The sequence below is a fragment of the Xenopus laevis genome, chromosome 9_10L (genome assembly GCF_017654675.1).
Source record: "Xenopus laevis strain J_2021 chromosome 9_10L, Xenopus_laevis_v10.1, whole genome shotgun sequence".
In the NCBI taxonomy this organism is placed as follows: domain Eukaryota; kingdom Metazoa; phylum Chordata; class Amphibia; order Anura; family Pipidae; genus Xenopus; species Xenopus laevis.
In genome coordinates, this window is record NC_054387.1 from 137,214,720 (window position 1) to 137,242,138 (window position 27,419).

At 42.2% G+C, this 27,419-nt stretch overlaps 1 protein-coding gene across 7 annotated transcripts in view; it reads left to right on the plus strand.

Moving 5' to 3' along the window:
• The window catches only part of LOC108704736, a 131,540-nt gene that overhangs the window by 93,515 nt on the left and 10,606 nt on the right, over positions 1 to 27,419 (plus strand). For 3 of the 7 annotated variants that reach the window (XM_041577006.1, XM_041577009.1, XM_041577008.1), the window contains exons 16-22: positions 16,639 to 16,944; positions 17,171 to 17,518; positions 19,826 to 20,140; positions 20,917 to 21,264; positions 22,308 to 22,613; positions 22,854 to 23,201; positions 25,054 to 25,368. In XM_041577006.1, coding sequence (XP_041432940.1) covers positions 16,639 to 16,944; positions 17,171 to 17,518; positions 19,826 to 20,140; positions 20,917 to 21,264; positions 22,308 to 22,613; positions 22,854 to 23,201; positions 25,054 to 25,368 — 2,286 coding nt within the window. Of the gene's footprint in view, positions 1 to 4,639; positions 4,742 to 4,933; positions 5,255 to 11,048; positions 11,400 to 11,722; positions 12,035 to 12,883; positions 13,232 to 13,806; positions 14,122 to 14,946; positions 15,295 to 16,638; positions 16,945 to 17,170; positions 17,519 to 19,825; positions 20,141 to 20,916; positions 21,265 to 22,307; positions 22,614 to 22,853; positions 23,202 to 25,053; positions 25,369 to 27,419 lie in introns of all 7 variants that reach the window. The other 4 variants (XM_041577010.1, XM_041577012.1, XM_041577007.1 and 1 more) reach the window with 4 other exon arrangements.

Consider the following 27,419-nt stretch of genomic DNA (forward strand, 5'->3'; position numbering starts at 1 on the left):
CTCCATGTTTACAATCCATCCATGTTCTTGTAGAAACTCCAGGACTTTCTTTGTATGTAATTCTGCTTCTCTCTGTGTTCTTGCTGTTATCAGGATGTTGTCTAGATAATGAAACACTGAGATTCCTATATTTCTTAATTCTGCTATCAAAGTTACTAGAATCTTGGAGAAGACCCTTAGGGACTGTGACAGGCCGAAAGGAAGACATTTGAATTGTACGTGAACTTCTCCCACTGCAAACCTTAGATATTTTCTGTGATTCTTGTAAATTGGCACATGAAAATAAGCATCCTTCAAATCTATGTTTGTGAGCCAATCCCCAATCGCCTGGATGACTGACGCCAAAGACTCCATCTTGAAACTTCGCTTCTGTAGAAACTTGTTTAACTCTCTCATGTCCAACACTGGCCTCATAGCTCCTGAGGCTTTTTTTACTAGGAACAGTCTTGAATAAAACCCTCTTCTTCTCTCGTGAAGGGGAACTGTTTCTATTGCATCGGATGCCCATAGCTGGTCCATGTATTCCTGGACCAGATCTTGAACTTCCTCGGATTTTCTGAAAATTGAAATTAGAAAACGATCCTTTTTCGGAATTTTTGAGAACTCTAACAAAAAACCTCTTTCCAGAGTGTCGCATACCCAGCGATCTTGCACATCTCTGGCTCAGACTTGAGCTCATCTGAGCCAAGATAATCTCATTGCTGCTGTGTTGATGAGGTGGAAGAAGAGAAACCTCTGGATCTTTTAGAATTTCCTCTCGAGTTCTGACGTCCTGATCTCCATGATGACTGTCTATAGAACTCTCTTCCAGGTTTGTACTGTCTGGATGATCTAAAAGATCTTTCTTTATCTCTGTGAAAAGGTGCCTCATATCTTACTCTCTTGTTTCTATTCTCTTGAGGTAGAAACACACTTTTTCCTCCAGAGACTTTTTTGATGATAGTATCCAACTTCTCACCAAACAGCATCTCCCCCTCAAACGGAAGCTGGCATAGATTGGTTTTAGAGGCTGCATCTGCAGACCAAGGTTTCAGCCAGAGGGCTCTTCTTGCTGCTACAGACAATGCCATGGACCTTGCCAAGAGATGCACCAAATCGACCGATGCCTCCAATATAAAATGTACCACCAGTTTGCAGTCAGCTAGCATCTCCAACAGTTTAGGCCTCTTCACGTTGGAAGAGATTGCTTCTTCTACTTCTGCAAGCCACACCTTCAAAGCTCGGGAGACTGAAGTCAATGCTACTGCTGGTTTGCAGGCTGCACCTGCCGTTACAAAAGCTTTTTTAAGATTAAACTCAATTCTCTTTTCCATCGGTTCACGAAATACTGCCGCATCATCTACTGGCAGAGTGGTCTTTTTCGCTAATCTCACGACTGCTGCATCCACTTTTGGTGGTGTATCCCAACACCTTGCATCTCCTTCTTCAAAAGGATACTTTTTCAGGAATTTTCCCCCTGTTTGGGGTCTTTTCTCCATCTTCTTCCATTCTGTTGCAATTATCTCTTTTATTGAAGCATGAACTGGGAGGAATATCGATCTTTTCCTGAGAGAAGGAAATAATTTGTCCGCCGAAGATAACTTAGCTGGCTCCAAAGGGAATGTGAGTGCGAACTGCCTTTATCAGTGGCTCTATGACTGTTAAATCGAAATTGGACTCTTCATCCATCTCAATTTCGCCTTCCTCTGATCCTAAAGGAGAATCTATCTCAGACTCTGAAAGTTCTCCCTCTGAAATCTCTGATAGCGATTCTGTTTGTCTTGAATAAACATGTCTCGATCTTTTTTTAGATGTAGCCACCTCCTGGAAACCTTGCACTACTGCTTGTTTAATCGCTGCAGCCAAAGAATCAACCAAGGCTTGATTCCCTTGGGAAGTTGAAGCTCCTACGTCCTCTTGAACTTGTGCTGGAGCTGTTTTTTCTGGCGTTTTATCTTTTTTTTCAGAGGCAGGAAGGCTGTTCAATGACAAAAAATAAATATATGCATTAGCCATCTGTAGTGTCTCTTTCTCTTTTTCTGGAGTTTTTTTTTTTTTTACCTTTTCCCTTTGGGGTGAGGCGGCTTGCCCGGCATTCCTGAATCCATTAACGTGCTGTAGAAAAAGGGGAACCACCTTTAGATTGCACCTCAATGCCAGAAAAATAACTCCCATTCCTGCACATACCTGTATCTGATGAATCAGGTTCTGAAAACTCTCTTGCAAATGACTGCCAAACAGGAAGCACACTTCCTTATAAACCTAGCCAGAAGATATGTTAAATTCATAGCAGAAAGGCGTTGCTAATTACCTGCCTTAAAATATGCACGGCCCAGTGATTTTCGCCATCCCTGGCGTGTTTTGGCGACAAAAACAGCTAGTTCAAACTTTTTCCCACAAGCAAAATGGCATCCGCGACTTCCGCCATTAGAGACGCGCTCTTGAGCGCGCCCTGCTGCTGACGCCGGAACTCCAATCGGCACGTCGCTACGTCCATACGCGCTGACGTCACTTCTGGGTACACGCGCGTTCGGCGCTTCCCTGTGTACCTGCGCTTACCTAATCCGCACAGGCGGGAGGTGAGCCACAGCCCTCGGTTACTCCTGCAACCTCACAGCCTTCCCTCGCTAACCCCAGCCAAGGGGGAGCAGCGGGACCTCCATCACATTAGGGGGGATTATGGAGAGAGAGAGAAAGAGAGCCCCCCTGCTGCTGGGAACTGCGTCTGACACGCTCCTTGACTCCATCAGCCCAGGACAGGATAAAAAAAGACAGTGAGTATGAGAGGGGCGGGCACTTTTATCTTGCTAGGGGAGGTTCTTGTCCATTGGCCCGAAGGGAGGTGTTAACCCCATTGGTGAATCGCTGCCATGGGTGACAAGGAAAACATAATATTTAGAAGTATATAGATTTATAGAGACGACTGTGCTTTCTCTATGCTCATGTAGATTGTAAGCTCTGATGAGCAGGGCCCGCCTGTTATCTCCTATATGTGCACCAGTGTACAGGGCCGCCATCAGGGGGGGACAGGGGGGACAAGCGTACCGGGCCCGGGCATGAAGGGGGGCCCGGCAGCGCTGCATTTTTTGAAGATCCGGGCCCCCCTTACGAGCGCCCGAGCCGTACGTCTTGCCTCTTGCGTTGCCAATGCGGAAGTGCCGAAAAGCCGAAGCCGATGCGCCGAAAAGACCCGAAGTCACGGAAAAAGCCGAAGTCCCGAAGTCACGAAGCGCCGAAAAGACCCGAAGTCACGAAAATAGCCGAAGCCGAAGTCCTGAAGCAGCGCAAAGACCCGAAGTCACGAAAACAGCCGAAATTGAAGTCCTGAAGCGGTGAAAAGACCCGAAGTCATGAAAGGAGGCGAAGTTGAAGTACTGAAGCCATGAGTTCAATTCTACTGAACACCAGTTTGTGGTTTTTGTTTTTTTTTAATCCCCTGGCCACCAATGTATTATTTTAATATTCTATAGGCCCCTGCCACCAATCTTTTTTTTAAAACTTTTGTTTTTGGGGCCCCAATTTTTTTTTTAACTCGTAAGGGGCCCCCTTGCCACCATTGTTTTTTGTTTTTTTTTAAAAAAAATTAATTTTCTTTTTGGTGGCCCCAAATTTTTTTAACTTGTAAGGGGGCCCCTGCCACCAGTTTTTTTTCAAAAAAAAATAATTTTTTTTTCAAATTTTTTTTGGGGCCCCAATTTGTTTTTAACTTATAAGGGGCCCCTGCCGCCAATGTTTTTTTTTTTTTCAAAAATTTTTTTTTTTTTTCCAATTTTTTTTGGGGCCCCAATTTGTTTTTAACTTATAAGGGGGCCCCTGCCGCCAATGTTTTTTTTTTTTTTCAAAAAAAATTATTATTTTTTTAAATTTTTTTTTGGGGCCCCAATTTGTTTTTAACTTATAAGGGGGCCCCTGCCACCAATGTTTGTTTATTTTTTAGTTTTTTTTAAATTTTTTTTTTTTTGGGGCCCCAATTTTTTATAAGGGGGCCCTGACCATCAATAGCTTTTTACAACTTGTGTGGGGGGGTTACTTTTTTAGCGCTGATGTCTGTGTGGTCTTTTAACTGCGATGTGGAGTGGGCGGGATATGGGGTGGAGCTTGGTCGTCAGTGTGGGCGGGGCCCAGGGGGCCCCAAAAATTTTGTTGTACGGGGCCCCGTGATTTCTAATGGCGGCCCTGCCAGTGTATCTGTATGTTGCCCAAATGATACAGCAGAATAGGTTGACACTATACAAATGCTTGTTAATTATAATAATAATAATATTCAGCCTCATTCTGTGACTGGGATTAGACAAAGGAGAGTTTGGAGAACCAAGGGAATGTGACGGGGGAATTATTCTGGATGCAGTGACATTGGCACAGGAATAGAGCCTGAAGTGGACTGGGAGTAGCTGTGCAACAGGGCAGACAGGAACAGCTTTTACCATGAGGAGGTAACACAAACCCTTCTCCCTACAGCAAAGAGACCGGGACACTGAGTATGAACTACACATTAATATACAATATAAAGCCCAGGAATAAACAGATCTAGAAAATATATATAAGAAATTATAGGGAGGAGTCACCACTAATGTCATTATTGTGTAACCTGTAGCTGATCAATATAAATGTCCCATGTACATATTTATATATAATTATATGTGTCCTTGTCTCAATACAGACCTGACTGTGAAGCACAGGTGGGCAGTGTACATTGCTGCTATTGTTCCCCTACTTATAGCTGGGGTCATATTTATTGTCTTACATCATATTATAAAGCAAAGTAAGTACATTATGTGCAATTATTTATCATTTATATATTATCTGTGTAACATTAATATTCTGTGTGCTCAACCCTTCCATTTCTGACTTCCCCAGTGTGTTACCCAGCAGCCCCTGTCTCCCCCAGTCTGTTCCCCTCAAGATACTGTATATTGGCAGAACATTATTAAGATTGATGCTTCTTGTGTTACAGAACAACCAAAGGTGAGAGAAATGGTTTGCTCAGACAATGGAGTATTTAGCTTAGACGTAGACAATTTCTCCCCTAAAGAAATCACCATTTCATGGGAAGTGTCACAGCCGGTGGGAAGCGCAAGGTACCAACCTCTTGTCTCTTCTCTTGTCATGACTGCCAACCAAGATGGCAGCTTCAACACCACCAGCACCTGTGAGCACCTGAGAGATAAAGTGAATGGGAATGAGGCCTTTTCCCTCCGGGCCACCGTACAACATGCAAAGCTGAAGCAGCCGGTTTATAAGGAATGGAACAGTGATAATGAGGAATATCAGAAATGTAAGTGATACTGCGGTGCGCTGGGGCTGTTTAGGGGTGGCTTTATAGCAGCTAAATGGGAACAAATTGTACCTTATGAAATATATAGTAAATTAAAGAATAGAATGGAAGGGGGGGATACTGTCCCTTTAAGGATCAGCACAAGTCTATTCATTGCACTCACGTTGCACAAGGGGGATACTGTCCCTTTAATGATCAGCACAAGCCTATTCATTGCACTCATGTTGTACAAGGAGGATACTGTCCCTTTAATGATCAGCACAAGCCTATTCATTGCACTCATGTTGCACAAGGGGGGACTGTCCCTTTAATGATCAGCACAAGTCTATTCATTGCACTCATGTTGCACAAGGGGGGACTGTCCCTTTAATGATCAGCACAAGCCTACTCATTGCACTCATGTTGCACAAGGGGGATACTGTCCCTTTAATGATCAGCACAAGCCTATTCATTGCACTCATGTTGCACGAGGGGGATACTGTCCCTTTAATGATCAGCACAAGTCTATTCATTGCACTCATGTTGCACGAGGGGGATACTGTCCCTTTAATGATCAGCACAAGTCTATTCATTGCACTCATGTTGCACAAAATTTAATTACTACAGTGTTTGTAGGGAGCACGGCCAGTGAATCCCCCCCAGGGGAGAACAATACAATCTTATGTGTATTAGAGATAAGGATATTTGTGTGGGGAACCCCTAATTACATTTTTATTTTTTGACTTTAATACAATTTAGGAATGAAGATATTAGAGGGAGGAAAGAATGATGCCATTTTATATCTGAAAGAATAAACCAGTGAATATTGTAACAAGTCATCAGTTTATAATTCATAGATTCATTATTACAGGATAATTATAATTATTCATAAATATTACAGGAATGACAGTGTCATTATATGAAAGATGCAAAGAAAACATTTATGAAAGAAAGAGAAGGGAATAAATTGAATACTATAACAAGCAGAGAATTATAATATAAATGAGTATTACAGGAGTGAAGGGAAAGGCACAGCGTTATTATTGGAGTGGGAGTATAACACTTTTATGTGATGTGAAAGTAAATATTATAGTAATTCTAATTGTTACCATTGTCTGTATTATTTCATTTATAGCATAAACATATGATTAAACAAGTAAATGTGTCTGATGAATGAAGGAATATTAGTATTAGACAAATAAATATAGTTACATAGTTACATAGTTACATAGTTACATAGTTACATAGTTAAATAGGGTTGAAAAAAGACAAAGTCCATCAAGTTCAACCCCTCCAAATGAAAACCCAGCCCCATACACACACCCCTCCCTACTGTCACATAAATGATATATAGCCATATCTATACTAACTATAGAGTTTAGTATCACAATAGCCTTTGTATTATGTCTGTCCAAGAAATCATCCAAGTCCCTCTTATAGTCATTAACTGAATCATCACCCGGCAGTGCATTCCCCAACCTCACTGTCCTCACTGTGATGAACCCCCTACTCTGTTCCTTTAAATGAAACTTCTTTTCCTCTAGTCTGAAGGGGAGGCCTCTGGTACGTGATTCTCTTTATGGGTAAAAAGGTCCCCTGCTATTTGTCTATAATGTCCTCTAATGTACTTGTAAAGTCTAATCATGTCCCCTCACAAGCACCTTTTTTCCCCCAGAGAAAACAACCCCAACCTTGTCAGTCTCCCCTCATAATTTAACTCTTCCCTCCCTCTAACCAGTTTAGTTGCACTTAGTCTCTGCACTCTCTCCAGCTCATTTATATCCCTCTTAAGGACTGGAGTCCAAAACTGCCCCCATACTCCAGATGAGGCCTCACCAGGGACCTATAAAGAGACACAATTATGTTTCATCCCTTGAGTTAATGCCCTTTTTTATACAAGAACTTTATTTGCTTTAGTAGCCACAGAATGACACTGCCCAGAATTAGACAACTTGTTATCTACAAAGACCCCAAGATCCTTCTCATTTAAGGAAACTCCCAACACACTGCCATTTAGTGTATAACTTGCATTTATATTATTTTTGCCAAAGTGCATAACCTGCATTTATCAACATTGAACCTCATTTTCCAGTTTGCTGCCCAGTTTTCCAGTTTAGACAAATCACTGTGCAAAGTGGCAGCATCCTGCATGGAACCTATAGTTCTGCACAATTTAGTCTCATCTGCACAAATAGAAACAGTACTTTCAATGGCACCTCCAGGTCATTAATAAACAAGTTGAAAAGCAAGGGACCTAGTACAGAGCCCTGCGGTACTCCACTAACAACACTGGTCCAATTAGAAATGTTCCATTTCCCACCACTCTCTGTAGTCTCTCTTTTAGCCAGTTCTCTATCCAGGTACAAATACTATGTTCCAGGCCAACATTCCTTCATTTAACCAGTAACCGTCTGTGTGGCACTGTATCAAATGCTTTAGCAAAGTCTAAGTACTATTATGCACAAACTCATAGTATTATGATTTGCTATGAAGTCCAGTATCTTATCCTTTATTAACTCTTTGAAAAGTTTTCCTACCACTGACGTCACACTAACTGGCCTATAGTTTTGAGGCTAAGAAAGGGATCCTTTTTTGAATAGAGGCACCACATTAGCAATTGGCCAGTCTCTCGGCACTATGCCAGACCTCAAAGAATCCTGAAAAATTAAGTAAAGAGGTTTGGCAATCACAGAGCTAAGCTCGCTAAGTACCCTGGGATGAATACCATCTGGCCCCGGACCTTTGTTTATCTTAACATGTTCTAGTCTCTTTTGAATTTCCTCATGTGTGAACCATGCATCATTAGTTGTATTACTAGAATAAAGACTATTAAAGGGATACTGTCATTAAAAAACATGTTTTTTCCAAAACACATCAGTTAATAGTGCTGCTCCAGCATAATTCTGCATTGAAAACCATTTCTCAAAAGAGCAAACAGATTTTTTTATATTCAATTTTGAAATCTGACATGGGGCTAGACATTTTGTCAGTTTCCCAGCTGCCCCAGTCTTGTGACTTGTGCCTGCACTTTAGGATGAAATTACTTTCTGGCAGGCTGTTATTTCTTCTTCTTCATGTAACTGAATCAGTCTTAGTAGGACTTGGCTTTTACTATTATGTGCTGTTCTTAGATCCTCAAGGGAGCTGTTATCTTGTGTTAGGTAGCGGTTATCTCGTTACCTTCCCATTGTTCTTTTGTTTGGCTGCTGAGGGGGAGGGGGTGATATCACTCCAACTTGCAGTACAGCAGTAAAGAGTGATTGCAGTTTACCAGAGCACAAGTCACATGACTGGGGCAGCTGGGAAACTGACAATATGTCTAGCCCCATGTCAGATTTCAAAATTGAATCTAACAAAATCTGTTTGCTCTTTTGAAAAATGGATTTCAGTGCAAAATTCTGCTGGAGCAGCACTATTAACTGATGTGTTTTGAAAAAACATGTTCTCCCATGACAGTATCCCTTTAAGAAGGAAATCTCAATTAACTGGTTCCTCATTTGTGTAGACAGATAAAAAAATAACAGTTCAGAATCTCAGCTTTTTCTCTGTTCTCATCAACCAGCTGACCCCCTCTGATATTATGGGTCCCGTCCCTTCCTCCTTCATTTTTGTACTTTTTGCATATTTAAAAAATAATTTTGTATTCTTTTTACTGCTTGCTGCAATATACTTTTACATATGGATTTTAGCTTGCCTAATAGTTTTTTTGCATGATTTATTGGCCTCCTTGTACCTTATAAATGATTCGGCTGTACCAGCTAACTTGAAGTCTTAAAAGCAGGTCTTTTCTTACCCACCTCAACACCAACACTTCTATTGAACCAAAAAGGTTTTGCTTTGCAACGACGTTCCTTGCTTACAAGTGGAATATACTGACAAGTAGATTTATTATAAAGACTTCCCATTTTTGTTCCATGTTTAACCCTGTGAAAAACATTTCACAGTTAATATACTGTCACAGTTTGCACAGATAAAATTTAGAGTTATGGTTCCTCCCTTATAGAATTGCTTCTGCAACAGAATCTCAAAGGAGACCATGTTATGATCACTATTCCCTAAATGCCCCTCACCCACACAAATGTTAGAGATGAGTTCAGTATTGTTAGTTATTACAGGTATAAAAGAGAGTTATTCCTAGTAGGTTATTGAACGAGCTGGAATAAAAAGTTGTCATTCAGCATATTTACAAACCTACTAGCTTTTTCTGTCTTAGCAACCCCATTACCCCAGTCAATGTCTGGATAATTGAAGTCACCCATAGTAATAACTTGACCTGGTAGTGAAGCTGCTTCTATGTGTAAGAGTAACTGGGCTTCATACTCGTCCAATGATCATTTTCTTTGTAACCTTTTGTCCAGTCAGTGGGGGTCATTTATAAACTTCGCGCAGGGCAGATTGGTTCGCAAAGTGAATATATTTGCCCTGCGCATGGTTATATTTATAAAGCTGAATAAGAGGGTGCATACAGAATTGCGAATTTTTTATTCACAATGCGAATGTCTAAAGGGGCTTTATAAATATATCATAATTCGCAAATTGCGAATCTTTATGCGCACACTCTGCGACTCAATTACGCCACAACTTTGGTGGCGGATAAAATATTCGCAAAACAGTTTTGCAAACTGCATATTTAAGTTACTGTCAACGCTATTTTCGCGCACAACAACCTCGCACATTGGGTGCGCTCGCGCAAACTCCTGTCTCATTTGCGCGCCATTTGCGAAAATTTATTCACACTGAGAATTCGCAAAAACTGGAAAAACGGGCAGAGCAGTGCAATATATTAGCGCTCAGCAAAAAACATGCGCAATACAACCATTTGCGAAAAATATGCGCTGCGCGAACTTTATAAATGACCCCCAATATCTTTACCCAGAAGAATTCCACTCCCTCCCCAGTGCCAGTTATGGTTATTTCTTTAGTGAATGGCTTAGGACCATATTTATGAATAAAACATAATAATAAAATGTTGAAAGTGAGTGTATTGTTTGTATTACGACAACTCATTAGTCTATAGGGGAACATGGAAGTGAGTTAGAAAATAAATATTGTCAGCAAATTCACTTGGCTCTGGCATTTATATCAGCAGTGAGTATGTGGCAGTTGATTTGATGAAGGACACAGTTAAGGGCCACAGTCCCCAATTATATATTCAGCTTTCACACTGATTCCCTCAATTCCAGACAAATCCTAATGAACACAAATGATTTTTCCCACAATTCCGGCATCATTGCAGCTGAGTGGGAAGTAGCACCTGTCCCCGTTGCGCCCCATGTGTCCAAATCATCAGAATTTCACCTGTTTGTGGAGGGAAATTGGATGAAAGTTGTGGCTTAGATTTCATCCTGGAGGTTTTGTTATTTGGCACTGCAGTAAAGTGGCATTTTCTATTGTCTATTTTGGCACTAATTTGGTGCTCCTTGATGTTGTACCCCTGCTCCCCCACCATATTCAGGGTGCCAGTTCTTAAGGGTTCCCCAATGTCAATAGACCCAAGGCACAGGTGCAATAGTCAGGCACTATATGGAATCACAGGGAGTGTTTTTGGAATGACTGGTAAGAGCAACAGCTGCATCAATTTATCACAACCACAATACCTTGTAGTCATAAACATCCCTTCTAGTCTTCTTCTTGCTCTCACATTATATGCCAGGCACATGGGTACCTACAGCACAATATGGGAGGAGGGCACATTATATGCTGGATGACAGTTTAGTCTCACCTACATTTGTACTCCTGCCGCCATTTGTGTAGCTGTATTTCTACAAACAGACCACAATTAACCCTATATCGACATGTATTTCTTGTAATGCAGATTTCCTGTTGAGGCCGGTGATGGGGGAAATATCCAAACCAATTGTGTACCATAACAAGGAGACTGCCCTACACTGTCATATCTCTCACTTTTTCCCCATTGATCTAACTGTCACTTGGCATAAGAAGGAGAAGGAAAGGCAGGAGTTAACCCCAATATCTCCATGTGACATGTACAAGATCCCAGAAATGAGTCCCCACAAACAAGAGGATAAAACCTTCACCTGTACAGCAAGTTTGCTTTTCTCTCCATCACTCAACAGGGACAATGGGACAGAATTCATCTGCCGAGTGGAACACCCCAGCCTGGAGGGGGCGATAGAGAAGAGCATAGGCCCAATACATGTGAAAGGTGGGTGCTAATGTGATTATATAGAGGGACTGTGCCCCATCCCAGTGCTGAACTTGCATTTGCTAAGGTCCATATATTGGTGCTTCAGCAATTGCCCAGGTCATACAGTCTATGGACACATCGATGACTATTTAGAGGTGTTTGTGCTGCTCTTATACCTTATTATCACCTGTTTATATGGGTTCCTCATCCAAAATACCCCAATCATATGTGAGACTCTGGGCCTGTCCTATGTTCCCTGTTTGTCCCATAGAGCTCTCTATTAGTTGGTGCTGTTTATATGGGTTCCCATCCCCTGATTATCTCATGTGTTTCCCTTCCAGCCAAACCCCAGGTCATACAACCCATAAAGTTCTCCATTAGTGACTCCGGGGAGGTTCTCTGCTCCCTGTTTGTGCCGAGCTTTTATCCCAAGGAGATTCCCATCACTTGGATCTGTGGATCCAGCCAATCACAAGAGACAAAACCATCAGAAGAGAAATATAAAGATAATGATGATGGGACGTACGACATGGAAAGCACATGTACAATTCCTGGGAATCTCTTTAATGATCCAGAGTTTCAAGTGAAAGTCAATTGGAAACATGAGTCAATGGATGAAGAGGAATCCAGAGAAATGTCAGTGCGAAATCCAGGTACTGTAAGTTCATATGGGTCAGAGAATTATGGTCTAAAATATGGTCTATCTGGTGCCAGTTCAATATTAGGCTTTTATTCCATGAGCTCAGCAGTAAGAAATGACATTATTTATTAGGTTAAAGTTTTAGTATTTTTTTGGCTTAAAAGTCATTTATCAGACTGAGCAGTCGCGTGTGTGTTACTGGCCCCATAAGTTCTGTCGTTAGACCTCCCGCTCCTTCAGAAGTGTCAGTATTCCCTAATGTGTAAAGTGAATTATAATTATCCTTTCAGATCTCACAGCAAGGCACCTTTATAGGAGAAGGAAAGGATTAACCTAAATAAGCCTTATCAGAAATGTCTATATAAATACACCAGTAACCCCTCAAAGTAATGCTGCTCTGAGTCCTCTGTCAAACATCACATTTCTTTCCTTCTATTGTGTACTCATGGGCTTCTGTATCAGACTAACTGTTTTCAGCTTAAACCTCCAGGGCTAGGGCTTGAGCATGCTCAGTTTGTTCCTCTCTCCTCCCCTTCCTGCTGTAATCTGAGCCCAGAGCTATGAGTGAGCAGGAAGAGACTCAGGCAGGAAGTGATGTCACACCAAGCTAATATGGCAGCTGCTATCCTAAACAAACAGAGACAGTGTCTAGAGCTGTTTACTCAGGTGTGGAAAAGCATTCTAAAGAATAAAAATGGCGTTCTAGCTTGCACTGTTGTGGCTAATCTAATGGCAATAAACTGCCTTGAAACTTTTCTTCTCCTTTAATCTCATGTTCATACATCTTATAAAGAGCTTTCATGTTCTCCAATATAAATATAAAGCATTATTTGTATTTACATTTGTGTTTATTCCCATTCAGACTTCCCCTGGAGGCCAACCATAGAAGAGATATCCCAGTTTATCTGGATCCGAGACCAGGCGACGGCTCTGTACTGTAAGATTTCTCCCTACTTCCCTGATGCTCTGACTGTGAGTTGGATGGAGAAGAGAAAGGGAAGGGATCCCCAACCCGTATCTACGTATGGGAAGTACCAAATCTCAGCTATGAAGCCAGAGAGAAGGAATGATAAGACTTATAGCTACACAACCCAACTGTCTCTCCCACCATCCTCACGTATAGAGGAAGATCTGGAATTCATCTGTAGGGTGGAACATCCCAGCCTGGAGCGGCCAATAGAGAGAAGCACTGGGACCCCACAGTTTAAAGGTGAGACTAACCAAGGGGATTATGGGATTGTGTGTATCCTAATGGGAACATATCATAGGCAAGTTCTACTTTATGCCAGGGAGAATCTCTCTGGATCAGAACTACAGTCTCACAGGACATATGGCAGCATTGAACCCCCCAACTATTTTGGGCTTAGATTAATTGAATGGGGTTTGTAAGTTCTCCTGTTGGTGATTGGGTTCCTCTGGGTTACTTTTTATGTTAGTAATGGAGGGAGTTGTCATAGAGAATATAAATGGGATATTCATTTGTACAACTAATTTGCCCCAGTGCAATTTTCTCTGTCCCGTCATAAAAGACCCCTATAGTATTTCTGATAAAGAGATGTTTTTGAAAACTTGAAACCTTAGCTTTTTTCCATAATCATCAGAAAAAACGTATTGTATATATATATATAGCAATAACTAAATGTATCACTTTGTTTTATTCCTAATATAAAGCTCAGTCTCTGCCCCGTGTGTTACTGTTACTGGTCCAGTGATTTCTCTTGTTTCATGGGAATTGGATCCAGAACTCTGAGAACCTTCACTTTAACTCTTTCTTTTCTTTCCCAGCGGCCCCCAAGCAGCCAAATCCAGTGCAATGGTCTGTGTGTGATAAAGGGGGAGCTCTCTGTACCCTCAGTCTGCACAACTTTTATCCCAAACCCATAGAAGTCACATGGATCTGTCTGACTGGGTCACAAAAACAAGAAAGTCTCCTCTCAGAACCTCAGTACCAGCCCAATATTGACCAGACCTTTAGTGTTACAAGTTCATGTTCAGTAGCTGAGAATCTGCTCCAACTCCCAGACTGTAAGATCCGAGTCACCTGGAACCACCCGGCCACGGAAACTTCTGGATCCAGAGAGATGAGCCCCACAGACCCAGGTAATCCCAATACTGTATCATTGTATCACACATGTAAGAATGAAAGTGACCCGTTAGCTTTAGCATCTCTATATTATTTCCAGCAATCTTCTTTAATAAGCAATGGTTTAGAAGGTGGGTTAAACATGTTATATGCATGGCTGCTTTGTATTCCCTGCAGCCCTCTGTTATTAGACTTTTATTATTTATGAGAAGTGCAGGCCACCTAATTCTCTCTTTATAATTAGAACATTTGCCCATATATAAATGATCAATTTGATATGAATAGCAACCACTATGGGAGATTCTGTGTATGTTGATCTTTCAGTCTATAGAAATCCCTAATACATTCAGTTCCTTACACTGCACAAGTGTCACCAGTGATAACTGACAGTCAGGGGAGTCACAAGCTCCCAGTGATGTATCTGTAACTCAGTGCTCTGACATCACTTCTGACATCACTTCTGACATCACTTCATGACATCACTTCTGACATCACTTCTGACATCACTTCTGACATCACTAGAGCAGGTCAGGCACAGGTATAAAACTCCTGGTGATTCAGTGGTTGAGGTTGAAGCTGGGGGAGGCCGGGTGTGGGGTATAAATATACAGAACTCACATCACTATATAACAACACAGAAATGTACACAATGTATAAATAATGAGCAAACACTACGGTATATAAGAAGCCAATTGTTGTAGATCGTCTCTGCCTTATGTGTCATTCAAACAGAATATAAAAGGTTATAAAGAAAGGCTGAATATACAGAGAATACAATATACACAGCTGGAAACATGTTGTGCCAATAAACAGCAAGTTCTAACCTTTCCCTTTAATGACAGATTTCCCATGGCGCCCCCAGGTGTCACTGAAGCCCATAGCAACCCTTACACTGGGCAGAGAGGTGACACTACAGTGGGAAATCTCGGACTATTTCCCCAATGCCCTGACACTGACCTGGCTACTAAGGAAGGTTGCCCATGAAGAGCAAATCCTGCCAACTGATGAACACAATTACAGGATGGAGAATAAACCAAGAAAGACCCCACGTGGGACATATATCAGTACTGAGTATCTGCACTTCATCCCATCAATACTTTCCCACCAAGGGGCAGAAATAGTCTGCAGAGTGGCACATCCCAGCCTGGCACAGCCCATAGACATTGGCACCGGAGCCCTAAATATAACACGTGAGTCTCTTACACTATAATGTGTGTGTTGTTGTGTTGGGGATAAACACTACGGAGGAGACAGAGCTGACATTTTATTCAAAGAAGAGTCAGACAATGTGTAAAAACAAAAGTATATGAATGGCCACACACTCTGCTGTTTATATGTAAGTCTACTTGTAGTTACAAGGGGTGAGTGAGAACAAAACAAATCAACAGCTCCCCCTACAAAACCTCACATGGTATTTACTTCCCCAATATATTAATTCATATAATGGCAAAACCAGTGCATGAGTTTATAGATTGACACAACCATTGTCCCAATTCCTAAGGATTAATACAATGCAGGTGTGTGAGTGGCTTATTGAGGCGGCAGTTGATCCAGATTTATATACAAGATGGGCCCAAAGTTCACCAAATGGGAGTCGACTGCCACCCACAACTTAATAGCAACGTATTCCTCTTAAAGGGCAAATAATCCAACTGGCAATTGTGTCAATATTGAAGAGCAATACTTAAGGCTGAAATATGAAGGGGCAACGTTTATCAGTGTTACAGGTAATTGACAAGTAGATCAGCACATAAAGTATCACTCCATGGGGCACTAGTGATAACATGGAAGTCACTCATGTGATTAACATATAAAACACAGGCGCTTCCCACAGCATCTTTATACTAAGCACTTTGAGCCAATTATTAGTAGTGTCGTTACAAACACTTCATGACAACATCACACATACATTACCATTACTCCATCGGGGGCTTTGGATAGTGAAGGAGTCACAATTCTCTCCCAATTGCTCCTTGTTGCTTTGACTTTAGAGGCACGGCCATTGCAAACTGCACTCAACTCCTCCAGGCCACTCAGTGTGGAGACTGTTCATCACATCAGTTTTATTGCTGCACAAAATGGAGTCACACTGTGTCACACAGATGCCAATTATTCCTTCTACAATTGCCATTCCTTCCTCTGCTTCCTCTCTCCTGCTCTTATGTCACTTCCTGTCACCTCCTCCTTACCCAGCATGCCTCTCTGCCTTATAGTTACAGGGAAACTGCTACATGCACATAATCCAATAGGGATGTGTCCTGTCAAGCGATTGCTTTGGGGTTGGATCCCACCATGTTGGATTTGGCTTGAGGAAACACTTTGACTTTAAAGTTCTCAATAACTAAACAGTTTGTCCTTTCTCAGGTGATGGTTCTGTTCGGTTCAGCTCACATTAGTCTTTGCTTTCAGCCCAATAGTTTCTGAATCTGGATTCTGCCAACTCCAATTAATTACATGTCCCCAGTATCTCATTAACCAACGGATGAGAATAACATTCCACTTCTTCCTCTTCTGATCTTTATTTTCTATTTCAGTGGCACCAGGAGACCCAGAGCCTGTGAGATTGTCCATCAGTGACTCAGGGAAGGAGATTATGTTCTCTCTCATTGTCACCAGATTCTACCCCAAAGATATTCATATAGACTGGACCAGAACCAGCTCCAACATTCATCACCAAGAGATAATTCCATCCCACAAAGTGATTCAGGTTAATGATGATGAGACATTTAATGCTGTGAGTGACGTCACAATCCCATCACATGACTTCACTTTCCCACTGACAGTGACCTGGAACCATAAATCTACAGGACACACTGGGAAAAGAGACATTTACCCAAAAGGTATGGGGGTATATATGTAATAAGTATAGAGTTTTTGTGGGAACAAGGGAATTCTGGGAACTAATGATAATACATTTAATGCTAAGTGAGGTGCATAACCTAACATATAAATACCTAGCACTTGTTATATGACAGTTCCATGACTACTACGGGCAATTTATTCCATGGGTTTGTATTGGCTGTGCTTAGTGAGTCAGTCTTTACATGATTTTTGTTTATTCCACAGATTTCCCCTGGCGCCCAGTAATGTCAGAGATACTCACTACTGATATGTATGTGGGAACTGAAGCAGAAATCCTGTGTAACATCTCTGGTTATTTCCCTGATAAACTCACTGTCACTTGGTATAAGAAGAAGGAGAATGGCAGAGAGGAACTGGTTAACAATGGTGGGAGGTACCAGATCCCAGATATCCAATCCCAGTACCAACCTGATTGGACTCTCACCTGTACGGCACGTTTGCTTTTCTCTCCATCACTGACTGAGGAACATGGGGCACAATTTATCTGCAGAGTCAAACACCCCAGCCTGGGGGAGGAGATAGAGAGACGCACAGGGACATTATATGTGAGGGGTGAGTAGCACCTAATAACCCACTGGCACCAGCTTGTAAGGGGGTGGACTGTGATGTGAGTGGGAATGATTGTAAGTGCTTGTATGACTATTGGACGTATGTATGGAAATTTCGGAGTATGTTTAAAAGTGTGAGTAAAATAATGTGTTAAATGTAATTTGGTGACATTGCCACTAGGTGGCAGCAAGGAAAAATGTTAATTGTAATTCCCACCTCCACCACTAGAGGGAGGACATAAGGTATAAAAGGGAGGAGCTACTCTCAGGGAGTGGCCTTTCATATGAAGCAGGTGCAGTTAGTGAAGGTCTCCATAAGTAGAGGCATTAGGTACCTGAGCAAGAGAGAAGGGGTAGCTGGAACCCCAATGAGGATGAAGAGACTTAGAAGGTGTGACACAGATAGGGCACAATGGTGTATTAGGATTAGGGTTAGATAGGGCACAATGGTGAGAACCAGAGGAAAAGGAAATTCCTACCCAGAAAGGTCAGAGGACACTGAGGGGTGTCAGGCTGAAAGAGGGAGGTGACACCAGGTAAATTCCTGTCTGGGGCTGGAAGTGGAGGACATACTTGGGACCAGCAGGGGATGGACAATTCTTGGCCGAGCTTCACAAGTTGTGTGATTTTGTTGGGTATTTACTTACTGTATCTGGAAACCTGCTGTATTGGACCCACATGTAACCATAAAGAGGCTTTTTGCCATGTTTGTGTCATTAGGACATAGTTACTCATATATTTATTTATTTCATCATTTGTAGTGTTCCCCTGTCTGTGCTGTTAATGTAAGAAATGTTCAGTACAGAGCCGGACTGGGAGTTAAAAGCAGCCCTGGCAAAAACTGGGAAGCAGCCCACATGCATACATCTGCCTGGCAATAATCCCTATACATAAAGACTTTGCACTGTATAGTGTATGGTGCACAGTGAAGTACTCCTAATCTGATGTGCTACACACTTGCACACTTAAGCGTATAGCAAATATGTGACGATTAAAATGCTTGTCACTGCAGGTGAAGCAACTGTTTTTCACTGAGAAGTTATTTCCAAGCAATTAATGGTGTGTTCACTGTTGCAGGGCTTCTTGACAGCCCTCTGAGTATTAAACATGCTACTTGTCCCATAGTCCTTAGACACTTGCAATAAAACTAACTCGGCTGACATTTAACAAATGTAGTGCAAGGTATATATTATTTATTGCAGGTATTTAGTTTATTCATCAGAACAGAGAATGTATTTCTATTTGTGCTATTTCTCACACTGGCTGCCAAAGTTCCCCATAAAGTAAAGGGGCACAGTTCAAAGTTCTCCAAAAACTGATAGAGCTTGGAATGATCTAAAATAGAAAGGAATGGTGACTGTCTACTGCATATTTAAACTATAATACCTTCACCATCTTCCTTCATACAGGGCCACGTAGCCAGTAGACAACATTATTAAACTTGACAAACTTGCAGAAGTGGCATATAAAGTGTAGTAAATAGAAGCACAATATGGCTCCACTACTTGAATAAGGACTGTGGCCCTACAGGAATTACAATTTTGCTGAAATCTTATAGTTCAACACCACAGGCTAAAGGGCTGCAAATTTGCAATATCCTACAGGCTTTTAAAAACTCTCAGAAAACACAGCAATTAATGTAGAAATAATCACCAGTACTATACAATTGTAAAGAATTACACAAGCTAAATCTTTTGCTAAGAGAAGATGCAGGGACATTTTTTACCTTGTCAAGCTGCACATTGGTTGCTCTGTGCTGGCCCCGCCCCCTTTCTTGGCCGTCTCAGCCAGGGAAACTGTTCCATTGTTTCAACTAGAGCCCTACCCTGGAAGCAGCTCAGCTGAGCTGGAAACTGCATCATAAAAGCTTTGATTCCTACTTCACCTGCCTGACCCAGTCTGAGACAAACTCTGCCTCCATGGTACGTGCAGCCAGCTTCCCACTGCTTCCCTCGCTGCCAAATTCCCATAGCCCTTCAGCCTGCCTTGCTTCTTTTTTATTGGTTACATAGTGAGTATAAGGTTGGGAGGGAGGACTGTAACGATAACGGATTGGGCCAGCAAAGATGATCCCTCCACCTCCAGCAGCCCCTTTACAGAACAGAGAGGACCCGTGCAGCCCATTTACTCTATAAGCAGAGAGGCCCTTCGGGCAATTTCCCGAACTCACAGATGGCCAGTCCGGGCCTGGTTCAGTATATAGAAATTTATATAATAAATAGATTTTTATTAGTAGATTTGAGAGTGACAGTTGCACTGATATAATGAGGGGGAGACTTGTCTTTTAACCTATATTTCTTTTCTTTCCCAGCGGCCCCCAAGCAGCCAAATCCAGTGCAATGGTCTGTGTGTGATAAAGGGGGAGCTCTCTGTACCCTCAGTCTGCACAACTTTTATCCCAAACCCATAGAAGTCACATGGATCTGTCTGACTGGGTCACAAAAACAAGAAAGTCTCCTCTCAGAACCTCAGTACCAGCCCAATACTGACCAGACCTTTAGTGTTACAAGTTCATGTTCAGTAGCTGAGAATCTACTCCAACTCCCAGACTGTAAGATCCGAGTCACCTGGAACCACCCGGCCACGGAAACTTCTGAATCCAGAGAGATGAGCCCCACAGACCCAGGTAACCCCAATACTGTATCATTGTATCACACATGTAAGAATGAAAGTGACCCGTTAGCTTTAGCATCTCTATATTATTTCCAGAAATCTTCTTTAATAAGCAATGGTTTAAAAGGTGGGTTAAACATGTTATATGCATGGCTGCTTTGTATTCCCTGCAGCCCTCTGTTATTAGACTTTTATTATTTATCAGAAGTGCAGGCCACCTAATTCTCTCTTTATAATTAGAACATTTGCCCATATATAAATGATCAATTTGATATGAATAGCAACCACTATGGGAGATTCTGTGTATGTTGATCTTTCAGTCTATAGAAACCCCTAATACATTCAGTTCCTTACACTACACAAGTGTCACCAGTGATAACTGACAGTCAGGGGAGTCACAAGCTCCCAGTGATGTATCTATAACTCAGTGCTCTGACATCACTTCTGACATCACTTCTGACATCACTAGAGCAGGTTGGGCACAGGTATAAAACTCCTGGTGATTCAGTGGTTGAGGTTGAAGCTGGGGGAGGCCGGGTGTGGGGTATAAATATACGGAACTCACATCACTATATAACAACACAGAAATGTACACAATGTATAAATAATGAGCAAACACTACGGTATATAAGAAGCCAATTGTTGTAGAACATCTCTGCCTTATGTGTCATTCAAACAGAATAAAAAAGGTTATAAAGAAAGGCTGAATATACAGAGAATACAATATACACAGCTGGAAACATGTTGTGCCAATAAACAGCAAGTTCTAACCTTTCCCTTTAATGACAGATTTCCCATGGCGCCCCCAGGTGTCACTGAAGCCCATAGCAACCCTTACACTGGGCAGAGAGGTGACACTACAGTGGGAAATCTCGGACTATTTCCCCAATGCCCTGACACTGACCTGGCTACTAAGGAAGGTTGCCCATGAAGAGCAAATCCTGCCAACTCATAAACACAATTACAGGATGGAGAATAAACCAAGAAAGACCCCACGTGGGACATATATCAGTACTGAGTATCTGCACTTCATCCCATCAATACTTTCCCACCAAGGGGCAGAAATAGTCTGCAGAGTGGCACATCCCAGCCTGGCACAGCCCATAGACATTGGCACCGGGGCCTTACACATAACAGGTGAGTCTCTTACACTATAATGTGTGTGTTGTTGTGTTGGGGATAAACACTACGGAGGAGACAGAGCTGACATTTTAAGTGGGAGACTTTATCCAAAGAAGAGTCAGACAATGTGTAAAAACAAAAGTATATGAATGGCCCGCACTCTGCTGTTTATATGTAAGTCTACTTGTAGTTACAAGGGGTGAGTGAGAACAAAACAAACCAACAACTCCCCAAAATATGTCTTATAAATCACATACAGTAGATTTATGTCCCCAATGAGTTCATCTTTTTATTTACTTGTGATCCCCTGAATCAATTAAATATCAACTGAGTTCATTATAAATTGTATCCAATTGTTTCCCATTAACATCATTATTTCACAGTCAGTTGCAGTTCATTATTAAGTAAATAAATTCATATAATGGCAAAACCAGTGCATGAGTTTATAGATTGACACAACCATTGTCCCAATTCCTAAGGATTAATACAATGCAGGTGTGTGAGTGGCTTATTGAGGCGGCAGTTGATCCAGATTTATATACAAGATGGGCCCAAAGTTCACCAAATGGGAGTCGACTGCCACCCACAACTTAATAGCAACGTATTCCTCTTAAAGGGCAAATAATCCAACTGGCAATTGTCTCAATATTGAAGAGCAATACTTAAGGCTGAAATATCTGCTCTTATGTCACTTCCTGTCCCCTCCTCCTTACCCAGCATGCCTCTCTGCCTTATAGTTACAGGGAAACTGCTACATGCACATAATCCAATAGGGATGTGTCCTGTCAAGCGATTGCTTTGGGGTTGGATCCCACCATGTTGGATTTGGCTTAAGGAAACACTTTGACTTTAAAGTTCTCAATAACTAAACAGTTTGTCCTTTCTCAGGTGAAGGTTCTGTTCGGTTCAGCTCACATTAGTCTTTGCTTTCAGCCCAATAGTTTCTGAATCTGGATTCTGCCAACTCCAATTAATTACATGTCCCCAGTATCTCATTAACCAACGGATGAGAATAACATTCCACTTCTTCCTCTTCTGATCTTTATTTTCTATTTCAGTGGCACCAGGAGACCCAGAGCCTGTGAGATTGTCCATCAGTGACTCAGGGAAGGAGATTATGTTCTCTCTCATTGTCACCAGATTCTACCCCAAAGATATTCATATAGACTGGACCAGAACCAGCTCCAACATTCATCACCAAGAGATAATTCCATCCCACAAAGTGATTCAGGTTAATGATGATGAGACAATTAATGCTGTGAGTGACGTCACAATCCCATCACATGACTTCACTTTCCCACTGACAGTGACCTGGAACCATAAATCTACAGGACACACTGGGAAAAGAGACATTCACCCAAAAGGTATGGGGGTCTCTATGTAATACAGGTGGGACTGAAGGGAGGAAAGGGATTCTGGGTAATAATGATGAGATATTTAATACTGTGAGTGATTTTCCCAACTTTGTCCTTATGAAAGGTTTTACTAAATTCCCAACAACCAGTCTGGTAGCTCCATAGATACTATTTGGTTTTCATTCTATGGGTTTGTCTGGGCTGTGCTTAGTCAGTCAGTCCCTAACATGATTCTTGTTTATTCCACAGATTTCCCGTGGCGCCCAGTAATGTCAGAGATACTCACTACTGATATGTATGTGGGAACTGAGACAGAAATCCAGTGTAACATCTCTGGTTATTTCCCTGATAAACTCACTGTCACTTGGTATAAGAAGAAGGAGAATGACAGAGAGGAACTGGTTAACAATGGTGGGAGGTACCAGATCCCAGATATCCAATCCCAGTACCAACCGGATCAGACTCTCACCTGTACGGCACGTTTGTTTTTCTCTCCATCACTGACTGAGGAACATGGGGCACAATTTATCTGCAGAGTCAAACACCCCAGCCTGGGGGAGGAGATAGAGAGGAGCACAGGGACATTATATGTGAGGGGTGAGTAGCACCTAATAACCCACTGGCACCCACTTGTAAGGGTTGGACTGTGATGTTAGTGGGAATGATTGTAAGTGCTTGTATGACTACTGGACGTATATATGGAAATTTCGGATAATGTTTAAAAGAGTAAAATAATGTGTTAAATGTAATTTGGTGAAATTGCCACTAGGTGGCAGCAAGGAAAAAGGTTAAAGGGATACTGTCATGGGAAAAAAAAAAAATCAAAATGAATCAGTTAATAGTGCTGCTCCAGCAGAATTCTGCACTGAAATCCATTTCTCAAAAGAGCAAACAGATTTTTTTATATTCAATTTTGAAATCTGACATGGGGCTAGACATATTGTCAATTTCCCAGCTGCCCCAAGTCATGTGACTTGTGCTTTGATAAACTTCAGTCACTCTTTACTGCTGTACTGCAAGTTGGAGTGATATCACCCCCTCCCTTTCCCCCCCAGCAGCCAAACAACAGAACAATGGGAAGGTAACCAGATAGAAGCTCCCTAACACAAGATAACAGCTGCCTGGTAGATCTAAGAACCAGGCCCGGACTGGCAATCTGTGGGTTCTCGCAAATACCAGAGGGGCTGCTGTATGGTTCCATAGAAAGTAACCATAGAGTGGGCTGGTTGGGGGCTGTTTGGGCTGGTAGGGGGCTGTTTGAGCCTCTGTGTACTTGGAATGGCAGGGCCTATTTTGACTCCCAGTCCAGGCCTGCTAAGAACAACACTCAATAGTAAAAACCCATGTCCCACTGAGACACTTTCAGTTACATTGAGAAGGAAAAACAGCAGCCTGCCAGAAAGCATTTCTCTCCTAAAGTGCAGGCACAAGTCACATGACTGGGGGTAGCTGGGAAATTGACAAAATGTCTAGCCCCATGTCAGATTTCAAAACTGAATATAAAAAAATCTGTTTGCTCTTTTGAGAAATGGATTTCAGTGCAGAATTCTGCTGGAGCAGCACTATTAACTGATGTGTTTTGAAAAAACATGTTTTACAATGACAGGATCAATTTAATTGTAATTCCCACCTCCACCACTAGAGGGAGGACATAAGGTATAAAAGGGAGGAGCTACTCTCAGGGAGTGGCCTTTCATATGAAGCAGGTGCAGTTAGTGAAGGTCTCCATAAGTAGAGGCATTAGGTACCTGAGCAAGAGAGAAGGGGTAGCTGGAACCCCAATGAGGATGAAGAGACTTAGAAGGTGTGACACAGATAGGGCACAATGGTGTATTAGGGTTAGGGTTAGATAGGGCACAATGGTGTATTAGGGTTAGGGTTAGATAGGGCACAATGGTGTATTAGGGTTAGGGTTAGGGTTAGATAGGGCACAATGGTGTATTAGGGTTAGGGTTAGATAGGGCACAATGGTGAGTACCAGAGGAAAAGGAAATTCCTACCCAGAAAGGTCAGAGGACACTGAGGGGTGTCAGGCTGAAAGAGGGAGGTGACACCAGGTAAATTCCTGTCTGGGGCTGGAAGTGGAGGACATACTTGGGACTGTTTGACCAGCAGGTGATGGACAATTCTTGGCCGAGGTTCACAAGTTGTGTGATTTTGTTGGGTATGTACTTACTGTATCTGGAAACCTGCTGTATTGGACCCACATGTAACCATAATGAGGCTTTTTGTCATGTGTGTGTCATTAGGACATAGTTACTCATATATTTATTTATTTCATAATTTGTAGTGTTCCCCTGTCTGTGCTGTTAATGTAAGAAATGTTCAGTAAATAGAAATATATATTTAATAATAAATATGTTTTTATTAGTAGAGGTGAGAGTGATAGTTGCACTGATATAATAAGGGGGAGACTTGTCCTTTAACCTATATTTCTTTTCTTTCCCAGCGGCCCCCAAGCAGCCAAATCCAGTGCAATGGTCTGTGTGTGATAAAGGGGGAGCTCTCTGTACCCTCAGTCTGCACAACTTTTATCCCAAACCCATAGAAGTCACATGGATCTGTCTGACTGGGTCACAAAAACAAGAAAGTCTCCTCTCAGAACCTCAGTACCAGCCCAATGCTGACCAGACCTTTAGTGTTACAAGTTCATGTTCAGTAGCTGAGAATCTGCTCCAACTCCCAGACTGTAAGATCCGAGTCACCTGGAACCACCCGGCCACGGAAACTTCTGAATCCAGAGAGATGAGCCCCACAGACCCAGGTAACCCCAATACTGTATCATTGTATCACACATGTAAGAATGAAAGTGACCCGTTAGCTTTAGCATCTCTATATTATTTCCAGCAATCTTCTTTAATAAGCAATGGTTTAGAAGGTGGGTTAAACATGTTATATGCATGGCTGCTTTGTATTCCCTGCAGCCCTCTGTTATTAGACTTTTATTATTTATCAGAAGTGCAGGCCACCTAATTCTATCTTTATAATTAGAACATGTGCCCATATATAAATGATCAATTTGATATGAATAGCAACCACTATGGGAGATTCTGTGTATGTTGATCTTTCAGTCTATAGAAATCCCTAATACATTCAGTTCCTTACACTGCACAAGTGTCAAGTCAGGGGAGTGACAAGCTCCCAGTGATGTTACCTGTAACTCAGTGCTCATTTCTGACATCATAGTAAGTAAGTAAGGTTGAAAAAAGACACATGTCCATCGAGTTCAACCTTTTTTTTTTTCTTTTTATTAACTACCTAACTGCCAGTTGATCCAGAGGAAGGCAAAAAACGCATCTGAAGCCTCTCCAATTTGCCTCAGAGGGGAAAAATCCTTCTTGACTCCAAAATGGCAATGGGACCAGTCCCTGGATCAACTTGTACTATGAGCTATCTCCCATATCCCTGTATTCCCTCACTTGCTAAACACCATCCAACCCCTTCTTATACCTATCTAATGTATCAGCCTGTACCCCTGATTCACTTCCCAGCTCTCCCTGTAACACCCCTTTCCCTCCTCTAATCTCATTGGCTCCCTCCTGTCTGCTGGGAGGAGCTACTGGTGAATAAAGCATCCGACCCTTCCTTGTACCTATCTAATGTATCAGCCTGTACACCTGATTCACTTCCCAGCTCTCCCTGTAACACCCCTTTCCCTCCTCTAATCTCATTGGCTCCCTCCTGTCTGCTGGGAGGAGCTACTGGTGAATAAAGCATCCGACCCTTCCTTGTACCTATCTAATGTATCAGCCTGTACCCCTGATTCACTTCCCAGCTCTCCCTGTAACACCCCTTTCCCTCCTCTAATCTCATTGGCTCCCCCCTGTCTGCTGGGAGGAGCTACTGGTGAATAAAGCATCCGACCCTTCCTTGTACCTATCTAATGTATCAGCCTGTACCCCTGATTCACTTCCCAGCTCTCCCTGTAACACCCCTTTCCCTCCTCTAATCTCATTGGCTCCCTCCTGTCTGCTGGGAGGAGCTACTGGTGAATAAAGCATCCGACCCTTCCTTGTACCTATCTAATGTATCAGCCTGTACCCCTGATTCACTTCCCAGCTCTCCCTGTAACACCCCTTTCCCTCCTCTAATCTCATTGGCTCCCTCCTGTCTGCTGGGAGGAGCTACTGGTGAATAAAGCATCCGACCCTTCCTTGTACCTATCTAATGTATCAGCCTGTACCAATGATTCACTTCCCAGCTCTCCCTGTTACACCCCTTTCCCTCCTCTAATCTCATTGGCTCCCTCCTGTCTGCTGGGAGGAGCTACTGGCGAATAAAGCATCCGGCCCTTCCTTGTACCTATCTAATGTATCAGCCTGTACCACTGATTCACTTCCCAGCTCTCCCTGTAACACCCCTTTCCCTCCTCTAATCTCATTGGCTCCCTCCTGTCTGCTGGGAGGAGCTACATGTGAATAAAGCATCCAACCCTTCCTTGTACCTATCTAATGTATCAGCCTGTACCACTGATTCACTTCCCAGCTCTCCCTGTAACACCCCTTTCACTCCTCTAATCTCATTGGCTCCCTCCTGTCTGCTGGGAGGAGCTACTGGTGAATAAAGCATCCGACCCTTCCTTGTACCTATCTAATGTATCAGCCTGTACCACTGATTCACTTCCCAGCTCTCCCTGTTATGAATAGGGAATAAAGATAAATATATAGGAAGGTCAGTGATCCCAATGTTATTAATAGGGAATAAAGATAAATATATAGGAAGGTCAGTGATCCCAATGTTATTAATAGGGAATAAAGATAAATATATAGGAAGGTCAGTGATCCCAATGTTATTAATAGGGAATAAAGATAAATA